The sequence below is a fragment of the Kogia breviceps genome, chromosome 4, assembly GCF_026419965.1.
Source record: "Kogia breviceps isolate mKogBre1 chromosome 4, mKogBre1 haplotype 1, whole genome shotgun sequence".
In the NCBI taxonomy this organism is placed as follows: domain Eukaryota; kingdom Metazoa; phylum Chordata; class Mammalia; order Artiodactyla; family Physeteridae; genus Kogia; species Kogia breviceps.
In genome coordinates, this window is record NC_081313.1 from 51,517,570 (window position 1) to 51,537,057 (window position 19,488).

At 32.8% G+C, this 19,488-nt stretch overlaps 1 protein-coding gene across 3 annotated transcripts in view; it reads right to left on the bottom strand.

The window, feature by feature from the left end:
* ADAMTS6 (ADAM metallopeptidase with thrombospondin type 1 motif 6) overlaps positions 1–19,488 on the bottom strand; it is a 301,915-nt gene that overhangs the window by 118,177 nt on the left and 164,250 nt on the right. For 2 of the 3 annotated variants that reach the window (XM_059062283.2, XM_067031054.1), the window contains exons 10-11: positions 9,971–10,117; positions 1,393–1,534 (exon numbers count right to left, since the gene is read on the bottom strand). In XM_059062283.2, the coding sequence (XP_058918266.1) occupies positions 1,393–1,534; positions 9,971–10,117 (289 nt within the window). The remainder of the gene's footprint in view (positions 1–1,392; positions 1,535–9,970; positions 10,118–19,488) is intronic. The other variant, XM_067031055.1, reaches the window with a different exon arrangement.

The window sequence follows — 19,488 nt, forward strand, 5'->3', positions numbered from 1 at the left end:
AAACCCAATTTTACAGGCACAAGATTAAGAGGTGTAAGTGGTTGTAAAGAATCTGTTACAACCCAAGAAACTTTGTTAGTAATATATAGCACTAAATGTAGATTAGCATTTTCACTTGCTAACAAAGAAATGAGAGACCATAGATGAGAAAAATCTAACAGAAAATCTGTAATCACATTTGATCATGAATTTCAACCTACTAAGCTACAAGTATATACAAAGACTGTGATTAAAGTTTGACTGACTTTTTCTGAGGGAAAAAGCAACCCAAGGGAAAAAAGAAACTAAAACCACACAGAAACAAGAAACAAGTACAGACTCTTCACAGAGAGACAAGAAATGCCAAAGTTTTATTCAAGGCTCTAGATCTTTAGATAGCTGCACACAATCTTTGAATCCAGTGCACAAAATGTGCTGCCAAAGCCTACTAGGAATAATAATATACTTGTCACTCAAGGGATATTTTTAAAAAATCACTTTCTTTTGTACTGTACCCAAGAAGAATAATTGCTACAGTACAACGCATATATTGTTTAGTCTTAACTACCTTAAAACTTAATTCCTTTTATTGTTATTATTTTTTTAAAAGGATTTTAAATACACTATTTGCGTAAAAGTTGGAACTAAGCCTTAAACTTGCTTTTTAAATACTTTTTGAATATTTTTTGACCAACAACTCTTCATTTAAAAATCCTAGTCTTTCACTCAACATGCTTTTATTGTGTATCTACTATGAACATCTTCCTATATTAGACACTGAAATCTTTCTCTACGAAACTTAAAAAAGATTTTTTTTTAACATTTTTTGAGATAGACACTGAGACTTTTTTAGGCAGACAAGAAGAGTCAATCATTATACCTCCATTTTTTTCCATAGCAATTTTCCTTGTTTCTCTATTTGGGTTAATGTCATCTTGTCCACACTCAGTTATCATGTTAGAATGTGGGCAGTGGATAAAGCAACTTGAAATGACTCAATACTAAAAGTATAAGATAAAATAAAGGCTCCTAGCCAAAGTAAAAATGCCCTGAACCCAATTATTAGAGTACCAGAAAAGGTGGGGAGTCAGGGAGGTTTCAAAATCATAATATTTCGAAGACAAACAAAAGTTGGTATTGTAAACTCAGAACTTAAAAAAGGAATACGTTAGAAAATTTTAAAATTCTGCCCAGAACCCTCACAAGACATTTGAAACTTGTCTAATTAAGGATTACTCTAACATTTAGAAATAGATATTGTACAAATTATATCAGAAAAAGAGCAGTGTTAAAGGCCATATTTGTGTTAATACTGTTACCAGAGGTAAACTACATTCATCATAATTCCATCTTAACAATTGTGTCATGAAAAACACATATAAATGACTAAACATAAGGATTAAGACTTCTTACCCCATATTTACATTGGCGGGATGTTGCTCCATACTGGAAACGGCATTGTTCATCAGCATCATACACCTGACCTGGGGCCACAGCTGGATAAAGAAAGTCACGCTTGGGAGGCTCATTATCAAGGCAAGTACCACGGCCTGAACTGTTCAACATAAAGGATCAAAGGAAATTAGGTACACTGTGGACTATTTCAATCACAGCTATGAAACCATGTGTTGAGCTCTTTGTTTTAATAATTGATGCATGAAAAACAATATATTCTACAAATAAATAATCATATGGCAAAATAGAATATCTTTACTAAAACTTGAATAAGAGCTCCAATAGTTTTTCCCAGCACCAAGACACAATACAAGCATCTCACAAAACAATCTAAAAATGTCATGTTGGCCTTTAAACACTGATTTAAACTAATTTCTGAAGGAATCAAAACAATTTCATACTGCTCTAAGCTTCTTGTTTGTTTTCAGTGGAAATATAACCACATCTGGTAGTAGAATCAAAAACATCAAATGTGGAAAAAAAATTATGGTTGTGATCCTTAAAGACCTAATCTATATACTTCCACCTTGGGCAGAACAATAGATGCTGTGGTAAGACATGTCCAAAGCTTCTTGAAATATTTCAATAACAAATGGGCTGAATGACAGATGAGGCCAAGATCCAAAGTTGTCCTCTCAAGTATATTAGAAGTGTTTAGTCTCTCAAAAATTTCATATTTCATCTAGGATCATCAGAGTTGGAAAAGAGAATGTTCTCCTCTCTATATAATTTCTGCTTTTCAGAGTATGCTTGCACTCAAACATAATATTTTAATTCAGTGGAACAAATAACATAAAGATCGCCAAAAGCCAGAGAGAATATCTTAGTTTAAACAATTTTATACTTTGCTAAATATAATTGTTCATTTTTATTTAGTCAGTGTGCATAAAATAGGACAGATGCTTTTTTACTTTCATTTCACATGTGAGTAAGTTAGAATTTTTAAGGAATTCCTATGCCAACATTTAAAAATTTTTTCCAACATTCCTGTCAATTGTGCCAGCACTTGTGTTTTTTTTTCCAAATCTTTTCCATCCACTTTGCCAAAGGAAAATAATTTCACAAGTAGAAGTTCCTCAACTATTATTTAGGACAGTACAAATTTTCATTTATAGGTAAGTAAGAAAGAACCATGCATAATAATGTTTCATATTCACTTAAAATTTTATCATATTCTTAAAATGAGAAAGCAAATTTGTTAAATAAAAATGTATATCTGCACAGTAGCAAATAAATACCTTTAAAAAACTGAACCATACTACACATAGGGTGATAGATTCAAAGACCCAAAGGATAGAAAATTATCTTCTTTATGCCCTTTTTCTTTCATTTATGCCCCCTCTTGATTAATTTTTTAAACAATAAAAGTATTTAAATGGAATATTAAATGTGGTACTGAATAGATGGATGTTATTATTGGCTATTATAATCATTTCATTTGTCACTGCTCTAGGTGTTTAACTAATAGAGAACAACTTTTTTTCACCCAACTATCCAGATTTCATGACAGAATGCTTTTTATTTTCTGTTTTTTGTACTTTTAGAAATTGTCATGTACCTCAGCAAGAAAAACTATTTCTAAGTGAATTTTAAAAATAGTAAGTTCTTTTTATTTCATTATGTAAAATATATGGGTATGCAAATTTTAGGCAAATGTAATTCTACTAGTAACTTCAAAATTTATATTAAGGTTAGTGATAAAGTGGTCAATGTGAAAAGTATAATGTTAGAAGAATTTATGAGATAATTGTATTAGTAGTTTAATTTCCTAATTTTCCTCCTAGAATATTAGTTTCATCTCTATCTACAACAAAACTATAAAAGTCTATCTGAAAGGAGCTAAATATGTAATAAAAATAAAATATCAAGCTAAGTTCTATATAAATCAATGGGAAAATTTTAAGCACTGAAGTACTTAACTACAGGATCCTATGGATAAAAATATTTGCCAATAGCATACAAAGAAAGTATAAGATATATTCACCTAAGCGGCACCAACTCAAAATCCATTAAAAATTATTGTACATAATTACTTTTATTACTACAGAAAATTAACCTAAAAACTTAGAGGAAGAAGCATGTGGACCCCCCAAAGAGTTTAAGATTAGGATAACCTGAGGATCCTGAGGAAAAAATAACCTGAGAAAAATATTCTTTCCTGATAGCAAACTGAGAATTGGCTTAACCCAGAAGGAAGCAAGAATAATTGCTTCATTTAAAGTTCTTATTCCCAGGTATTAATGGTCTTCAAATCACAGTTCACGTTCTATAAAATATACCAAATCAGATGACCATTGCAGGAGCCTCCAGATGACGAAGTAATGGCATGCACGGTGGTCACCTGTGGGAAAATTCTTCTGAGAAAGTCTATCCCAAAAGTGATTTGTGTTTCAATTCTTTGGAAGTAACTATTGCTTTATATTAATGTGGTCAAGTTAAATATCTAGACGTCTCATTCTCTCTTCCAGTATATTTTTGGAGAAGAACAAAACACCATATGAAATACAATAAGTGAAAAATTATACAGATCTTTAAATAATGAACATGTATTTAGGAATATGGCATCAACAAAGACCCTTTAGAATGGGTTTGGCTATATTTGTACAAAATATCAATGCTTGAAGTCAAGCATCTTACCTACTAGTATTGGCTCCAGGATAGCAAGTGTGGGATATGTGCAAGGTTGATTTAAACTGTTTGTACATTTTGGGTAGAAAATGTACTACATATTTTCATTCTAGTAACCATAAACATTACATACAGTAAAACCTTGATTAAAGTATTTGGGGGGTGAGATAGTTTTCATACTTTAATTCTTAACTGAGGGTTAAGTTACGAAAATATTTTTTTTTGCATAATATTACTAAAACTTGTCTGCCACTTTCCTGCTACTTTCAAGTAAGTTAAATCTATAGACCACAGTTATTAACTAACTCTTAGAAGATAGTAATTCTGGATATGTTCATGCCTCTGTACCATCAATTACTATGAAATATCACAGACATAGGTATGGAAGGTAGAGGACATGAATCTGAGAGATGTATATATAACCCTAGGAGTGCTTTTCTTTGTTTTCTTTCCTTAGAAAATTTCCCAGTTTTCAACCCTAATCATACTCCTCTTTGTTTCCCCAAGAATTAGCGAATATTCTGATTTTTAAAATAATAATTTCTTTGGTTTTCTCAGTAATTATTTATCTCCCAATTATTCATCTGCCTGCTCTTGGATTCTATATAAAAGGAGTCATACTGTAGGTTTTCTTCTGTGACTTTATTCTTTTGCTCAGTATTATGAATGTGAGACACATTCATGTTGATGTGTGTAACTGTAAGCTGCTCATTTATATTGTTCTTTGATATTCCTTTTTTTTTTTTTTTTTTGCGGTACGCGGGCCTCTCACTGTTGTGGCCTCTCCCGTTGCGGAGCACAGGCTCCGGACGCGCAGGCTCAGCGGCCATGGCTCATGGGCCCAGCCGCTCCGCGGCATGTGGGATCTTCCCACAAGTGGGCACGAACCCATGTACCCTGCATTGGCAGGCGGACTCTCAACCACTGCGCCACCAGGGAAGCCCTGATATTCCATTTAAGACTATGCCACAGTTATTTATCCATTCTTCTATTAATAAACATTTAAGTTATTTCTAATTTCTGGAAATTGCAAATTATGCTGATATAAACATTTTTGTATAGTCTTCTGGTACCAATGCTTTTCTTAAAAATATTAGATATGAATTATTTTCTTATATTTTGTAATTGTCTCCTTTTAACAAAAAGAAGTTCTGAGTAATTTTTATTTAATCTAGGGTTCTAGTTAATCAATATACAGTTCTCATAATACTGAGCCTAGGGTTATTTATGCTACTATTTTCAAATTAATAGTGGTAATATTATATATAAATCATCTTGAATTTTCTCATAAAATGCCACTTTTAAGTATAGCTGGTTTGTGCCCTGGTGTCATATGTGAATTTTTTCACTTAGAAAAGATAAACCTCACTCATTAATAAATGAAATGAAGAACACTGTAGTTTCCATATATGAGATGTTATTACAACTTACTGTTGTTCAGCATAGATATACTTGTCCTGAACAAAACTGTATACATAAAAAGTGGAACTCTGATTAATTCCCTAGCAGCATATATTTCACAACTAAAAGCCCAATCCTGATTAATATCTATAGCACTATAGGTAATTATTGAATTAATACACTCTACTTTTGTTTATGCTTCTAAGACAAGGCAAAAAAATGTCTATTAGTTTGAGAACATGCTTTTCCCTTGATTATGAAATTAGTAAATCAAAGTATGTTTACATTTCTAGAATCCTTGCAGTATGATAGCGAAGTCATGTTTTATGTATTCTACTTCTAATTAGAGAAGTCTTATTTACATAGTTCAAAAATTAGCCTTAAAAATCGGTACATGAGCCAGAGTTGAGTCTTCAATGAAAATTTACAAATCCTTATGTAAAATATGGTCTGTTGGCTTTGTTTCCAGAACACATGAAGACATACTCCTAATTGAAATTTTAGATTTATTTTTCACTTAAACAATTATACTATAAAGGACAGACCTTCAGTCTATAACACAGTGGGTCAATCTAAGAAATAAATCTTTCTATATAACCCTGTACATATCTTAACAGTTTCTTAACAACAACAACAAAAAGTTAACAGATAATACCATCTCCTACTTTTTCCCACAAAATTGTGCTAATATACCTAAATTAAGTACAAATGAATTAGGTTAACTCATCTATGGCAAGTCAAGTGTCTTACCTGCTACATTCTCATAAACTGCTCTATCAATCTTCACAAAACTAACAATATTATTACCTTCTAAAATGAGTTACTCTAAGACAGACCTTTCTTTCTTGACCTCTATATGACTAGGATGCTTGAATACAACTGAACTTGAGGCTTCCAATATACAAACACTATACTAGTAACATTTACTAAGTTATGCTCTTTTTCTCCATATGTAGTTATGACTTATCAAAGATATTTATGGGTTAGAGTGAAGTCCCAAAATGTGTCAGATAAATGGAAGGAGAAATCTGTTTTGCTACGCTGTTTTGGGGTTCCACATAAAAAAGAGGTCCCAACTATAAAATTTGTTTTCTCTCTAATAAATTATTGATAGCAACTTTCAAAGGTAATTGCTATAGAGGAATTGTAAGCACCTTGCTTGTCCTGTTCATCTTATATCACTTCTCTTGCAGCTCTACTTTTCTTCCTAGTTTATCTTCAACGATAATGTTGCTTCTCTTTTTTTTCAGCTTCCATCTTTTCTGTGAAAATGGCTAGTCTGTATTTAATTTGGAACTGTAGGAAATTTTGCTATGGATCTCTGACAGTTCAAACAATATAACAGACTTTAATTTAAATAGAGCAAGAGTTGATTCACAGAGGCCCCAGGATATTTGAAGACTATATGAAATTACTCTGTACTACCACTGAGTGGTGGAAAATATATGAAAAACTGGCCTAAATTACTTCTGGCTGCCTTCCACTGCCTGGTAAATTAGCCCACAGACATCAATGAGTGTGAGCCATAACACCAGGTTCATCTTCTCTAGTTTCTAAATAAATAAATAAATAAATAAATAAATAAATAAGTCCCGCAGGCAGATAGGAAGGACACTACCTGCAAAGCCGTCGTCGAAAACATCAGAAGCTGGCATAACACGTCCATTTTAACGGTAATGGGTTCTTTATTATTTAATCAGGACGGCTTCTGGGCGATTCATGAACCACTTATTGAATCACCGAGTTTAAGAAATCTGAAAAAAAATATTGGGAGTTGGTAAACACCATCTCCTGATTGATCAATAGCACCTAGTCTTTCAGAATGACACGAGAGACTTTTTACTCTATTGGCATTTAAAGGCCATGAAACTGTTTTCAGTTGAACATAGTGAATAGTGAATCTCTATAAATCATAGAAATCTCATTGTTAAAATCCACCATCATCTTTGGCCTATACAGTCACTAAGTAGAGAAAAGTATGCATTCTGTTGGCTGGGCTGCAGTTCCTAAACAATTCATCTTTCAGGATTTCTTTTTCTTGAGAAGAGAAACTAAAATAAAATGTTATGACTCTTTTTGAGCCAACTATAAAACATAAATGTAATCTCAATCCCTGATCAAAATATCACTGTATATTTTTAAAATATCACACATAGCTGTTAAAGCAATTAAGTCCACTGCATTAATAAAGAGGAAAAAAGAAATTCAAGAAAGTTACTATTATGTCTTTGTGCTCCAGTGAACTGACCTTTTTAAAGGGCCTTGTGTTTAAAAAAACTTTATTGTTTGGTCAGATTACAATCAGAGTTGTTCAGTTTACTATTAAAGAAGGAAAAAAAAGCACCAACTTTCCCCCAAATCTCTACCCATTGTCTTTCACATCTATCTTTTACTAATGGCTTTAACTTTGTGAGCATTCTCATGAGGATGCACAACAGAAATATTTTTATAAAATACAGGATAATTAAACCCATTACAACCCTGTCAACACTAATCATGCTTACACATAGAAAATGCAAAGAGGCAATAATGCTTTTTGGATTAATTCTTTCAATTAATTCAATCGAACACTTTATTGCAACTAGTAATAATTTTACATCTCTGACAAAACCAGTGGTGATTTCTTGACTGTATTTTATCAGCAATTTAGGGATTCCCTTTTGGAGTTTAACGGCCTTCACAGAGCTTTAACTAGGCAGGGTCTGGCAAGAGATCAAAACCGGTTCTTGTACTTAGTATACAGAGATTGTCCTAGAAAATGGGCTGTGCAATAGAAACAGGATAGAGCATAGAGAAATGGTACTTGAAAAAAAAAAAAAAAAAAAAAGCAAGCAGAGGAAAGCCTTCAAAAATGCACAGGACTACTGAGCATGCATACAGTTTGTCTTTCTGGTGGTAGACACTAAGATTCCATTATAAAAACATGAGCCAAGTCAAGGGAGAAATTCCAGACTGGCTTGATTTCTGGGGAGAGTAGATCTTCAACAATGTTTAATATTTAGGTTATATGATCTCGTTAAAAACATCTCAGAAAATGATATTGCTAGTGCTTTCTGTTAATAACTACCAAAAGATGTCAAACAAATTCTCTGTGGTCTATCTTTATAGCCCTTTACCCAGTTTTGGCACAAGGCAAGTACAGTGTTATAATTTATCTATTACTAACATTAAAAATTGTTAGGCTATAGTATAGTTATTCAGAAGAGCTACCTTCTAAAATAAATTTCCAATTCCTTCAATTTCATCATCACATTAATTAATTCAAAAGAGCCCATTTTAAACATTTATCTTTTGATCTTTGACTGAATAAAGCATTGTGCTAGGTAATTGAAAATCTCTTGTTTGGGGCTTTTAAAAATATGTAACTATAAGTTTTAAGAATATAATCTGGCTATAAGCAGATATGAACCAAAATTTTAATGAATAATGTTGCCCTACATAACCTATCTGAATTTCTAAAATTTTACACTATAATCATGCTAAGGTGAACTTTGAACAAAGACAATTTTTAAAAAGAATTTTTGTTGCTTGCCTGTACTTTATGTATGACTCACTTTTTCACAAAGTATTTAATCTCTCCTCCTCAGAAAAAAATGGCACAAAATAGTTGAAGGTAATGATAGAGCAATAGTGCTTAAAACCTCGATATTATTTAAAATAATACTATACCACTTAATGAATGTCTGTTAAGTGTTTTATATACATTACAGTGTTATACATAATTATTTACATGACAACCTGATGATGTGTGTATTACTACCTAAACTCACTTAACAAATGAAGTCACTGAATATTAGGAAGGTTAAGTAATATGTCCAAGGTCACACTGTTAGGAAGTGAGACCTACGTCTATCAGTTTCCAAAGTCTAATCCTGGAGCCCAATGTGGATGACACATGCTTTCCTAAACGTAGTTATACCTGAGCTAATTTATATTCTTCATACTTAAATAACCAGACTCTTGGAATATATGTTAAAGGACCAGCAAAGAAGTTCTCAAACTGTAGAAAAGATGAGTCACTATAATAAATTTTCAAAGACAAATTTTCATTTTCTCATTTTCATTTCCTGGGCGTTGGTTTTTTGTTGTTGTTGTTTGTTACTATTAGATACTTTGGCATTCCTATAGATCTTAGTATTTTTACCAACAAAATGAAATATGTAATCACTGAATTAAAGCTTGGCTTATGTGCTATTAAATTATATAAATCTAAATTTTTTCGGATATTGCTTCCCATTTATTTAACATTTCTAACACTCACATCATCAACCCCTTTTACAGCCTCGCTTCAGTTCTCCTAATCTGTTCAGTTTGTGTTCTGTTTGAGTATGCAGGAGAAAATTTGCCACAATGATATAGTAAAGTATTTTGGGAACAGCCTGAAATATGGGAACACTGGGCCCTATAAAAGTTACTCATTATGCAAAGTTTGAAGCACTACATATTAGGCTTCTATCAATGGCTTACTTCTGGAGCAATTCATCATCACTCTCCAGAGGTTACTTACTCTAGAAAGCTGGTGATATAGTCTCGACTGCAGGCAGACCAGGAAAAGGGATTGGTATTTGCAGTAATGTGAGCTGCCATAAGTTTTGCTGCTTCATGACCTTTCGTCCCACAAGAATTTCCAATTCCATCATGGTTCATACCAAAACTGTTTTAACAAGGAAGAAACATAAGAAACATAAAAGAAAAAAATAAGAAAAAATAAAACAAACAAACCCTCAATACATCCTTTATTTCCTTATTTGATAATTTATTGGCCTTATCAACATATGGCTTCCATCAAGATAGACCAGATCCTCTAAGGAAATATGTTAAAGAGATTAAGGAATAATTCAATGATACAATATATTTCTAAATCTCTTTAAATTTATCATATACTCTCAAATGTTATCTCATATGATACAGTCTCTCATTGAACAGAGAGGGGATATATATTAATTCTAACTTTATAGATGAGAAAAACTGAGATTTACTAAAGATAATTAACCTATTAAAGATCACACAGTTAATAAGTGTTGAAATTGTTAGTAGAACCTACTTCTAACAGGCTAGAGTTCAAGCTACCTCACTTGCTGAATCCAAAAGGGAATTATGAAAAGATAGTTATGACCCATAGAGTTCTAGGTTATAGGCCAAACGTAAAAGTCCTTTTTCTTATTAATATGGATAAAGGAGAATTAAATACATTATATAATTTATGTTTGTGTGTGTATGTGTCTTCAAAACACCTTTTGAAAAATCCTGATACATTTAAGGATTATGAATATAGCCTTTTCTTTACCATGGCCTCCCTGATTTTTTAAAGCTTTTCTTTGTCATTTTTTCCTGTGTCCTGTAGCCATGCTTAGTGTTATCAATGTGATTTAAAAACATATCTCAATGATAAATCATAAAATTTTTCTGTAAAGGATCTATCTACTGCATATAAATAAATTTAAGCCTTTCATCATAAGTAGCCAGAAGTTTAGGTGAAAATCACTAAAAAAATCCTTATTGTGTCCACTGTGACATTCTAATAAATGCACCATGATATGTGTTCAAGGGAATAAGTAATTTGTGTGACATGAGTATAATACAGATAAGAATAGTTGCAGGAGAAAAATTTGGAGAGATAGTTGAGAACAGATAATCACAAGATAATAAATGAAAGTAAATATCGATACTTTTGGCAGTGTACAGACTTTGAAGATTTGTCAGAAAGAGCAACTGAAGATTTCTGAGTAGGAAAATATGGAATTGACCTGTATTTTAGACAGATCATTATAGTAATTCTGTGCTGGAAACAATAGAGTGGAAAGAGAATAGAGCCAGGGAGCACAGAGAGAAGATGATAACCAATTAAGAAATGATGTTGGTCTGAACTAGGGAACGGGATAGAGAAGTGGGATTAGATTTGAGACATGTTTAGGAAGGTGAAAGAACTGGCCTTCATAAATACAATATAAAAGAGCTATAATAAAGTCATAAAATATGTCCGTGTATGGCGGGAGGAGGGAGGAGGAACTAATAATTCAGGTATAGGGACTAACATAAGCAAAGGAAGAGAATCATATGAGAGCCCTTCCAAATAACCAAATAACCTTCCAAGAACATCAATACTTAGTCTTCTTGTGTTTGATATCAACACACTCAAGTCAACCTTTTCTAGGAACATAATGGTGGAATTTACTGTTTGTTGAATTAGACATATATTCTGTGAAAATTTACATTAAAAATTCCTTACTATAAATTTATAATTCAATAAACTTAATATTCTACATTTCTCTCAAAGGTTGATGCTATGATATGATTACTACTATGATTCTTTTCAAATGATGATACTGATAGCTTAAAAAATATTATTTCCTTTTAGCAGTAGTCTCATACAAATCTCTGAGTAATATTAAGATAGCTGTAGGGAGGCACAGATAGCTTTCAGAAAATCACTTTTGAGATTCCCGACTTCCTTACTTACTCTTTTCTAAAAAAAAAGTAAAGGTTCTTTTGAAATCATATTTCTCCCACATTATAAAAGAAATACTTATCTTTCAGTCATCCATAATTTTACAATAGTTCATTGCCTTTGGCTATAAAAAATGGGTGTCAAGGAAAGAGACAACTGGAAACATTTAGGGTCAGCACTGAGAAAAAGAATGACTTTATTGATTAAATAACATGTAGTTTCTTGCTTTCATCAAGTTTATAGGAAGATATAATAAAATTAACAGCTGATGGGTTGTTAAAAAATTTGATGATAGATCACCATGGTTACGTTTTGACAACGAATTCAAAAGAAGCTCAAAGAACTGAGTGATATTTCTATAATAAATTCCTTTCATCTTATCTATTTACTTATGTGATCCAATTTTCTCAATATTCACATCTATAGAAACAAAATAAAGAAACTGAATTGGTGCTGAAATCCTGCCTCATTCTAGCACTAATGAAGTAACGGCAGTAATTGAAAATATACATTTAAAGATACATCTTCTAACAAAAACTTTATTTTTATATTTAATTATTAAAATTCATAATATGTATATATTCTTCTAATTAATTCTTCAATTATTAACTAATAATTGTAATATAATGAACATATAATTCAGAAAAAAAATTTTATGATCACAGGAAATTTTAAAAATGTAATTGCCACTTAAATTTTTTTGTTACAGAGATATTTGATATAATTAAAAATACTTTTAAGCAAAAAAACATTTTAAAGGTATATTAAGACATTAAAATATACATTAGGATTGATATTCTGGGAGGGAAAGGAAGAGCAGACATATTGAGTTAAAGGAGAGAAAAAAGATGCAAATTTTGGCTATAAAAGAAGCTGTTAGTGTATTTTTTTAATAATCTTTTAAAATATATATATATATTTATTTATTTGGCTGCACAGGGTCTTAGTTGCAGCATGCGAGATCCTCATTGCCACATGTGGAATCTAGTTCCATGACCAGGGATCGAACCTGGGCCTCCTGTATTGGGAGCACAGAATCTTACCCACTGGACCACCAGGGAAGTCCCCTGTTAGTGTATTTTTAAAATGCATAATGATGGTTACCAAACTGCTTATGGCATTTAGATTCAATCAGGTATATTTAAAGGAGGTTTTAATTTTTTACATACTAATTTTTGTGGTACTCTAGAAATTCTATCCTTTGCAATTAGTTAGACATAAAAAATTTTGGACATCAACTGAAAAATAAACAATAGGGTACATAGTTTTTAAAACTTCAGAAGTATAGGGAGGAGATATGGGGATATATGTATATGTATAGTTGATTCACTTTGTTATACAGCATAAACTAACACACCATTGTAAAGCACTTATACTCCAATAAAGATGTTAAAAAAATCCAGAAGTATATAAGGGAAAAGATTTAAAAACTAATGAACTCAAGTATCTGACGAAGTAAACTTTAAATTCTATTTCTACTTACAATCCTTATAGTTTAAGTGTCAGATGCAGATAGCTGTCTTAAGGATTTCAGTTTCAGGTGTCTAAGAGAATGTATACTTTTGCAGCTTATATTTAAAACATAAGAAATCCCAGAAATGACCTGACCAATGTCAACTAGTTCACTAACAGTGACACAAAGTGAAATGGGAGTTTGCAATTGACGTTCATGACATCAGCTTCAAAAGATCCCTCTAATACACTGACCAGGCTGGAGAAAGAGAGAAAGAGAGAGAGAGAGAGAGAGAGAGAGAGAGAGAGAGAGAGAGAGTGTGTGTGTGTGTGTGTGTGTATATATATATATATATATATATATATATATATATATATATACACACACACACACACACACACACACACACATATATTACAGATAAGCTCCTTCCTGAGGAAACTCTATCAGTGAGGAGTTTGTCAAAAGAAATGAAACTTACTAGTGATTAGAGAAAATAAACGAGTCTACTTTAAACCATCATAGTGGCAAAAATTAGAATGTTACCTAGGACTAAGTGTTGACAGTGGTGTAGAAAAACTGGGATCTTAGCACGCAACAGTTATTGTGTGGTCAGGCAGCAGTTCCAGAGAGCAATTCAGCAGTATTTGGTCATATTAAATAGAGGAAACATTATGACCCAGCAATCCTGTTCTTGGAGAGCTATCCCAGAAATATTCCCAAAGGGAACATGTATGAGGATGTTCAAGACAGAATTATTTATGATAGCAAGGAGTTGAAGACAATCTAGGTGTTTGTCACTGGGGAATGGATAAATAAACTTTGGCAGGGCAGATGCATATTATGGAATACTAAGCAGAAGTTGGAAGCAACAAACAAGATAGATGTCTACACATAAATATAGGTAGATCTTAAAAACACTGAAAAAACTGAGAAAAGGAACAAGGTCTATAGCATTATATCATACATGCAAACAAAAATTACATGTATCTTATCAAATAACAAAGAAAGGCCAAGGAATTTTTCCAGATTAAAGACTTTACAGACATTACCAAATGCAACAGAAACTGGATTGGAGGGGGAAAAGGTTATAAAAATATTGCTGGGATGATTGAGGAAATTTGAATTGGACTATATATCAGATAATAGTAGTGTATCAATGTTAAACTTTCTAATGTGATAATTATACTCTTATGTAAGAGATTATCTTTTCTTCTCAGGAAACAGATGCTGAAATAGGTATAGGGGACATGTCTACAACTTATTCTCAAATAGTACAGAAAAAAATACATGTACATATACAAAAAGAGAGAGAAAGAAATGTTGCAAAATATTAACAATTTTTAAATCTGACTCAGGGACACATAGGAAATCTTTCTACTGTACCAATTTTTCCATAAGTTTGAAAACATTTCAAACTTAAAAAGTTAAAAAATAAACACAGACATATATAAAACAACCTGAAATATTTTGCAGGGATACATATGAATTCAAATATAGATATCAAATTTATTAAAGGAGTTATCTATGGGAGGGAAGAAATCGGAGTGGAAAATGAGAATATAGAAATATATGCACATATATGAAACAAAAAGGATCCTTGCTGGGACTGATAATGATGTTGTGCCAAGAAATAAGGATAGATAGATAGAAAGAAAATAAACTCAACTCTCTGATCTTTAGTTAAAAAATAATAATTAAAAAAAAAAAAAAAAAGGGCTTCCCTGGTGGCGCAGTGGTTGAGAGTCCGCCTGCCGATGCAGGGGACGTGGGTTCGTGCCCCGGTCCGGGAAGATCCCACGTGCCGAGGAGCGGCTGGGCCCGTGAGCCGTGGCCGCTGAGCCTGCGTGTCCGGAGCCTGTGCTCCGCAACGGGAGAGGCCACAACAGTGAGAGGCCCACGTACCACCAAAAAAAAAAAAAAAAAAAAAAAGAACAAAAGAGTTTGGTGAACCTGGCGCCCACCCCAGTTAGTGAATAGTGGTAACAAGAGAATACTTCCATGGTTGGTTTTATGTGTTTAATAAAATTAATCATTTAATTTTAATAAAATTAATAGATTAGGCAATGATTCTCATTTGTGGAGGGTTAGAGAAAGAGAGAAAATCGGGAGAGAAAGTCTTCCTTAGGCCTCTTGTGATTCCCCCACATTTTGCTGAGTATGCCAAGTTGGCAAGGCCTGCTCTTAACCCAGGCCATTCCTCAGGACAACTTTAGGAAATGAGGTAACATCTCCCTCTGGACAAAGCACGTTTACTTACTACTTGCTATAAAAGTATTAGAGTCCCCAAGCTCAGTGTTTCTCAGTTTTGATGCAAATCCACTACATGTGTGGCATTCATCTGGGCCATACTGTTTTGCCCATATGGGATTTGGGGCCAGAAGGAACCAAAATAAATATGCTGATGCTTATGCTGCTTGCTGTGCTGAAGTCTCTGATCCAGGAATCTCATGTCTTTTGCTAGCATCCATGCAAAGGTAATAAGCTAACTTATTAGCTTATAAATAAGGTAAAATCAAACTCAATGAGAGAGAAGTTTGTAGTTGATTACGATAACATACCCAATTATGGAAAGCTAAGTAATCCTGAAACTAAAGTACTTCAAAATTAGTCTTAATTTTTCAGAAAATGAAGCCCCAAATCTATTAAAACAAAGTAAGTTATTTCCCAGGAAATAAATTATATGTTGAAGATTTTCAACTAGATCTCCCAGGGGAAACAAATGAAAGATCAGAAATTCCCTTTCTCATATCTTAGTACTTCTGATTTATTTCAAAAGTTTAAAGGACACTCTTATTTCTACATTGTGAGTAAAAAGTTTTCCCTTTTCCTCTAAGATATCACCCGAAAGCAATATGAAAAATAAGAAAAAACCCACAAACTTTACATTTAATGAAAAGTAGGAAACTTCTAAAACCATAACCCATCATATCATAATGTATGTGGGAGACTGATTGAATACAGAAAAATCAGAGGGGGCTTCCCTGGTGGCGCAGTGGTTGAGAATCCGCCTGCCGATGCAGGGGACGCGGGTTCATGCCCCGGTCCGGGAAGATCCCACATACTGCGGAGCAGCTGGGCCCGTGAGCCGTGGCCGCTGAGCCTGTGCATCCGGAGCCTGTGCTCCGCAACGGGAGAGGCCACAACAGTGAGAGGCCCGCGTACCACAAAAAAAAAAAAAAAAAAAAGAAAAAAAGAAAAATCAGAGGAATGTGGAAAGACACAGAGGGGACAACAAGAAGTGATCTAAGCTAAAACGAGTAGAGCATGTTCTCCCAAGTTAAGTGCAACAATCTGAGGGACAAAACCAACAATACTTTCTTATAAGCAATTGGTGTAAGGGTGCAAACTGTTGGAATATACACCCTTGTTCTAATTGTCAGAGGAAGAGTAGATGGGGCTAACCGGGAAGTCATAAAAACCATATTTGTAGGAATCAGTCTGTCAGTGAGGAAAGGTGAAAGAGAGATTCTACCTTGCCAGCAGTTGTTAAAGAAATACAGGGTTAAAGAACTTGAATCATACAATACTGTATATCAGTAATAAATTCCTGCTGAGAAAGTAGCTCTGGTACCTACCCAACATAAACCTTCTACAAGTAGGTCATCCAGAAAAATCAAACTCATTCAAAGATGTGTGATTCAAAAGGAACAAGAAGTATGTCTAGAATATATTAAATATTTTTTTTAAAAAAGAACAGGAAAATGTGAACAGAAGATGAGGGACACTTGGCAGAAAAAAATGTTGCTACAGGAAAGATAAAAATTGGACATGTGAACTCAAACTTAAAGAAGCCATCATTTCATAAAAACAAGAATTTAACTCAGAGATACAAGCAATCAGAGAAGATATGGCAAGACGAGAGATAAAAGCATGAACTGTCAGAGGAAATAAATGTGTGGGGGGCGGGGTGGGATAAAACCATCACAGGAAAAAGGCCATGATGTGTTAGCAAAAAAAAGGCAACTGCTGAAAACATTCCTCATAGAAGTAAAAAGAGCAAACAAAATAAAATTGTACAAAGAGTTTAAAAGGATCAAAGTAAAGGAATCCAATATATATATATATCACTGTTGTCCCCAAAGAGAAGAATCAAAATAATAAACAGAAAGAAAAGTGACTTAAAAGTACAAGAAAAATTTCAAGAAACAAAAACGGCTAAAATCTCATCAAATGTGAACTATTCTACTAGGAAAAACTGACACAGGTGAATCCACACTGAGTCACATCCTAGTAAACTTACTGGACATCAAAAATAAAATATATTTTGGGCAATCAGGGCAAAAGAACAAATTACCTGTAATAGTAAAACGATCAGATTAACTTCAGATTTCTCCATGGTGACATTTAACACCAGCACACAATAGAGCAGTGCCTAGGAAAAATCTTGCATCCAGCCAAACAGTATAAAATCATTTTGAACAATAACTCAAGAAATAGAGATCTTATGAATCATTCTAACAAAAACTGCTTCAAGATAAACTTCAGCTTTGTTTAAAAATAATGTAGAAGTTTGATGGTTTATTGACTCTATGTGACTCTATTTGGGTTTCATAGAAGGCAATGCATACAACACAAGTGAAACTGGTCACCGGTCAGATTAACTCCCTCGTCATAATTCTTAATTATATTTTCTTGTTTTGTTTTTCTGAGGTTAATTTATTCTCTTATGTTCATAATATATGATATTTTATATCATACATACTTAAGAGAGAAATAAAACATATATTTACATTTTAAAAAATAATTATAAAGCAAACATCCATGTTATCTCTACCAAATTTAAGAAATACAACATTTTCAGAATAATAAAAGCTTGTCTCCTGTATTCACCTTAACAGTTATATTCTTCTTCCTTCCCTGAGAGAGAACTACTATCTTGACTTCTGTGGTTATCATTCCCTATGCATCGCTAAACAATATATGTTAACTCTGCCTGGTTTTGAAATCTATAAAAGTGGAATCACACTGTATATATTCTTTTAAAACTTGCTTCTTCTATTCAACAATTTTTTAGAAAGCATCGTCTCTACTGAGCCGTCTAGCTATATACATCATTCATTTTCACTGCTATATAGATTTCCTTTATAATTACACCATTTAATTATCCATTCTATGATGAAGGATTTGCTGTGGTTCCTGATATGGGGTGCTACTATGGATGATGTTGCTATGAGCATTCGTAAACATAATTCCTGGTCATATATGTAAGAGTATCTCTAAAACAGCTTCTTAAACTTTTGGTGTCCTTTACATTCTTAAAAATATTGAAGACCCCAAAGATCTTTTGTTTATGAGGTTGTATGTGGTGATATTTATCATAATAAAAATTAAAACTGAGAAACTTTAAAAATAGTTATTAATTCATTTTAAGTAATAATAAACCCAATACATGCTAACATAAATAACCATTTTAATTTAAAAAATCTTCCCAAACAAAAGAATGTCAGTGAGAGTAATAGCATTGTTTAATTATATTTTTGCTAATCTCTTTAATGTCTGGCTTACTAGAATATAGCTGGATTCTCATATCTCCTTCATTATTCAGTCTACTGTGGTATTTCGTTTTGGTTGAAGTATATGATGAAAATCTGGCCTCACACTAATGTATAGTTAGAAAGGGGAAGAGTATTTTTGTTAGCCCTTTCAGATAATGATAGATTTTTTTGATTCTACAAGAAAACATGACAACTAGTAATTTCTTAAAGGTTAGTTGAAATGTGGATTCTGAATCCATTATCAGTGATCTCTTTGTATCCTGTTTCATCAATATCACCAATCTCATTGGAAAAGTCTTTAAGCATTAGGAAGCTGTCAAGCTCACACTGACATCTGGAACTTATCCTAAATTTGAATTTTTGCTCAAAAGCTCAAATTTTATCATTGGTAATAAATAACGTTGGTTGTTTTCCTTGAACAATAAGCTCATTTGTTCATTTTTCAAATGAATTTCTGCCAACAACCCATAGTTTCTCATTTGTTCTTTTAAATAAAAATTGTGTTCCAGGGAAAAAAGCAGCTAGTTCATCTGAGATATGGAGCAAAACGTGCTTTACATACTTCCCATTTTGTGATACAGATGATTTGATAAAAGACATGTACTTAAGGGTCATGATTTAATAAA